The 4,839-nt window shown below is 44.4% G+C and overlaps 1 protein-coding gene across 1 annotated transcript; it reads left to right on the forward strand.

The window, feature by feature from the left end:
• Positions 1-271: 271 nt before the first annotated feature.
• LOC130706387 (small integral membrane protein 10-like protein 2A) lies at positions 272-2,517 on the forward strand. Its single transcript, XM_057538137.1, has one exon. It carries the CDS (start codon positions 477-479, stop codon positions 714-716), a length of 240 nt encoding a protein of 79 aa, XP_057394120.1. The 5' UTR covers positions 272-476; the 3' UTR covers positions 717-2,517.
• The last annotated feature ends 2,322 nt before the right edge of the window (positions 2,518-4,839 follow it).

Genomic DNA, 4,839 nt, shown 5'->3' on the forward strand with positions numbered 1-4,839 from the left:
AGGAAACGCGTTCACGCTTCGAAGCTGCTCAAGATCGTGCTTATGAAGGAACATTTCTAACGTTCTGAGCAAGTTTCGTTTTGCTTCCGTTAAAATTTAAAAATTAAAAAAAAAAAAGACCACCGGGGTCAGGAAGCTAGGTCTCCCGAGTAAACTGCACGCCCCTCCCCCCTCCCCCTGGCTCCCCCCTCCCCCCGGCTCCCCCCCCCCACCTTCCCCTCCTCGCCGTCCGGGGGCTCCTGATCCCTGGCGCCCAGCCCGACCCCGCCCCGCGCGGCCCCGAGGCAACTTAGCCCGGCGGCCCAGAGGGGCACCAGGGACCGCGGTGGCCCGAGTGCAGCCAGAGGAGGAGGAGGGCGCCCGCCGTGCAGCGCAGCTCGCATCTGCGGCCGCGCGATCCACCTCCCGCGCCGATTCCCCCGCGTGCGTCCCTCTGTCCGCGGAGCCGGCGGGAGGCCCGGGGCTCTGGGCGCTGTATGGGAGGCCAAACCAGACCGATGGCGGCGGCGGCGGCGGCGGCGGCGGCCCTGTCGGGCCTGGCGGTGCGGCTGTCTCGCTCGGCCGCGGCCCGCGGCTCGTACGGCGCCTTCTGCAAGGGGCTCACGCGCACGCTGATCACCTTCTTCGACCTGGCCTGGCGGCTGCGCGTGAACTTCCCCTACTTCTACGTCGTGGCTTCAGTGATTCTCAACGTGCGCCTGCAGGTACATATTTAGAGCAACTAATTCTGTGGCATTGGGGGGTGCCCAGCAGGATGGCTGACCTCCACCCACCAGTTCAGCCGCCCTAGAGCACAGCGACCAGCTCGCCTCGCGCACACAGACTTGCCGGCCTGTCTTGCCATTGCCCCATCTTTTCATATAAATGCGCGGCTAGAAGTCATTTGCGGAAAGCCTGCAATATAATCAAAAAAGCCTAAGATATAATGAAAAGTTGAATCTCAAGGAAATAGCTAATTCAAAGAACAGAACTTAAAAATCTGAAAATCCTCAGAAATATCTGAGAAGTTCTTGCATCCATAAAACAAAAGACAGCACCGAAGGTAGGGAAATGACAATAAGCACAGGATGCCCTAAGGGGGAAAAAAGGAAAAGTTACTAACAACTTATAAAAAGATAAACTGTACAAGAATGGTCCAAATAGGAGGCAAATCCTCCAAATTAGAAAAAGAAGTGAATAGACTTCCAACTGAATGGAATCGATTCCAGGCAACAGAAATTTATCGCATGGTTGGGAAGGCATACATTTCTTCATCCCAAAAGAAACGACAACGGCAAACAGAACCTACTGGGAAAAACAAACATTTCAAACTGTACAAGGAGAGCATGCTTCACATATGAAGCAACCTCAGACGTGGCCTGTTTTTCAAGCGTTGCCTGGAGTGTGAGAAAGGGAATCTGAACGCTGGCACGTGGATCAACACTCAATCCAATCATAGCGTTCAACTTTGCTACTCAGTGAACAGTGTTTAAATCATCACTACAATGGAAATATTAGTTATGCTTTTTCATTTTTAGAGTAAATCTCTAGGCACAGCAGGGGAGACTTAATTATAGTTATAGAACAGAGTGGGAATGTTAACCAACTTTGACAAGTACAGGCAACAAGTTGGCAGGCAGAGAGGAGGAAATGGAAGAGTGGTGTTATTCTCCTAAACTAGGAAGTCCAGATACTGTCTCTAGTTGAAAGAGTAAGACAGATTTAGGGGTTAGATTTTTAAAGTGAACAAGGTAACAAACAGAAGAGTTAAAAATAGTGATACAACCATATGGAGGGGGGGAGGAAAACCAAGGGTACAGCAGGTAGTCAGCAGAAAATGCTTCATGTCATCAAGTTAAGAAATAGTAAGAAAAGCATATTATTAGGAAAAATGGAGTTAACCTCTAAACAGACATGTAAAAGTTTTTGCCTCTGGGTTGGGAAAGCAAAAGTTGAGAAGGGTGGGTGGGGATTTACTGCTTTTCGTTATATGTCCTTTTGTACTGGTTGATTTTTCTAAATCATTTATATGCATGTATTACTTTGATGAAAAGTTAAAACTTATTAAAAATGAATTTACTGCAATTAGAAGGAAATCTGGGGGAAGGGGGGTGGGTACATGAGTTCAAGTAGATTCTGCCTTCCTATCTTTCTGCAATAGTGGATGCATATCCTAAAATGTTCCTGAATGATCGCATGAAATATGATTTCCTTGCTTTCCAAGCAAACCATAAGACCATAAGGAAATGCCTCATGAAATGGCCAGTAATCTTCAGGTGGCCCAGAGCTTCCTTACTCTATGTAACTTTTCATGAGCTAACGTCTGCAATGTCATAGTTAAAGTAAAAACAAAAAGTGTGATTTAATTTTTCAAAACTGAAAAATTTAAAAACTGAAAAATTGGACAAGTACCCCATGATGTTTAGACAAGGTTCTTACATTTTAGTATTGATCATAATGGCAAGACAGGGGAAATAAGCTAAATGTACAACGGGAGCTTGGCTAAATAGAAATAGTCCGTCTATGTAATGGGATACTATGTAGCTATTAAAAATAAGGAATTATATTTTATCCATGTGTAATAGATGTGAAGTCACCTCACCAATGGCTCAAGTGATTGAGCCAGAGAGAAATATATATATATATATATATATATATATATATATATATATATATATTATATAATATACATTTATATACTCCACCTAGTTATAGAGAAATAATAATACTTGCAAACACTATTGCACACTTACCATAAGCCATGCAATGTCCTAAGCACTTTATATACATCATTGCATTTATCCTCACAACAACTCAGAGATAAGTGACTGTCATTACCCCCAATGTTCAGGAGAGAAGACAAACACGGAAAAGGATAGTGGCAGAGTGAAATACTGCCAACAATATTATTCTTCCTACTAATGAGAGACATTCATTGCTATGATTCGTTTTTTTCTTTGCATTTTTAAATTGAAGTATAATTGACTCACAACGTTTTATTAGTTTCAGGTGTACAACATAGTGATTCAATATTTTTATACGTTACCAAAGGATCACCCCTGTTATGGTTAGTTGTTAATTGTATTTTTATTATTTGAATTGTGAGGCCTCCTTTTTAAAACTTTAATGTAAAAGTCACTATCCAAGTGGGTGGCATGGATGCCGGAACTTTGGGAACACAGGGCTAGGCACTCCATTCCTGCACCCTCGGGTTAGCACTCCCAAGTACAAGTACGTGTACCACTGCACACGAATGGAGGATCAGATGGAACTCATAGTCACGCAGGATTTGAATTCTAACCAAAGAAATTAGTTTTTTGGTTTTTGGTTTTTGGCTTTTTTTGCTGCACCTCGAGGCATGCCGGATCTTAGTTTCCTGACCAGGGAACATACCCATGCCCCCTGCAGTGGAAGTGTGGAGTCTTAACCACTGGACCACCAGGGAAGTCCCTCTTTCTTTCTTTCTTTATTTTTCAAGTTTTATTTATTTATTTTTTTTTTATTTTTGGCTGCGCTGGGTCTTCGTTGCTGTGCAAGGGTTTTTCTCTAGTTGCGGCGAGCGGGGGCTACTCTTCGTTGCAGTGCACAGGCTTCTCATTGCAGTGGCTTCTCTTGTTGCAGAGCATGGGCTCTAGGCACGTGGGCTTCAGTAGTTGTGGCTCGTGGGCTTAGTTGCTCCGCGGCATGTGGGATCTTCCCGGACCAGGGCTCGAACCTGTGTCCCCTGCATTGGCAGGCGGATTCTCAACCACTGCACCACCAGGGAAGCCCCCTGTTTCTTTTTTTAACTTGAAATAGAGTTGGTGTACAATGTTTCAGGTGTACAGCCAAGGGATTCAGTTATACATATACACATATAGGGAATTCCCTGGCTTTCTCTGTCTGACTTACCTCACTTAGTATGATAATTTCTAGGTCCATCCATGTTGCTGCAAATGGCATTATTTCATTTTTTTATGGCTGAGTAGTATTCCATTGTCTATATACACCACATCTTTATCTATTCATCTGTCAGTAGACACTTAGGTTGCTTCCATATCTTGGCTATTGTACATAGTGCTGCTGTGAACATTGGGGTGCATGTGTCTTTTTGAATTATGGTTTTCTCTGGATATATGCCCAAGAGTGGGATTGAGGGATCATATGGTAGCTATTTTTAGTTTTTTAAGGAACCTCCATACTGTTCTCCATAGTGGCTGTATAAATTTACATTCCCACCAACGGTGTAGGAGGGTTCCCTTTTCTCCACACCCTCTCCAGCACTTGTTATTTGTAGACTTTTTTATGATGGCCATTCTGATTGGTGAAAAAATTCCTTTTCTACCTTGACTCCATCATTTCCCTCTTCCTTTCCCCCAGGTCCTCTCCAGATAGGACCAAACTTCCAACTTTACAGGCACAGATGCAGGTTCCAGGTCCTGAACTTTCCTCAGGCTGGACTACAGCCTGTGCTTTCTGTTGTGACCCTTGACCCCCTTCCTGGGATGCAGTTCCGTGACTGTCTTCAGACTGGTTCTGGTCACCTGAATGACTACTGGTGATGACTCCCTTCTCCAGCAACTCAGAGAGACTATCTCTAGAATCCTGGGCCCCAGTATAGGGGTGGGAGTGGTTAGAGAGTGGGAAACATTCTGTCTTTCATGACTTACCACAAGTCCCCACCTTGGGTAGTTTTACTGCAAATCTAAGAGCTTCGCTTCAAATCCTTCCCGAAAAATGCTTGGGAAGCTAGAGGTCAAGTTCATAAGCTAAATTTTGTTGAACCAAAGAATCTGAGTGATTCTGGGCAAGGTAACCAAAGTCTTAAAAGGTGGATGCTCTAGAACAAGCAAGGATACCCAATTTAGGGGACCTTTGCTG

This window comes from Balaenoptera acutorostrata, chromosome X (assembly GCF_949987535.1).
Source record: "Balaenoptera acutorostrata chromosome X, mBalAcu1.1, whole genome shotgun sequence".
NCBI classification, from domain to species: Eukaryota; Metazoa; Chordata; class Mammalia; order Artiodactyla; family Balaenopteridae; genus Balaenoptera; species Balaenoptera acutorostrata.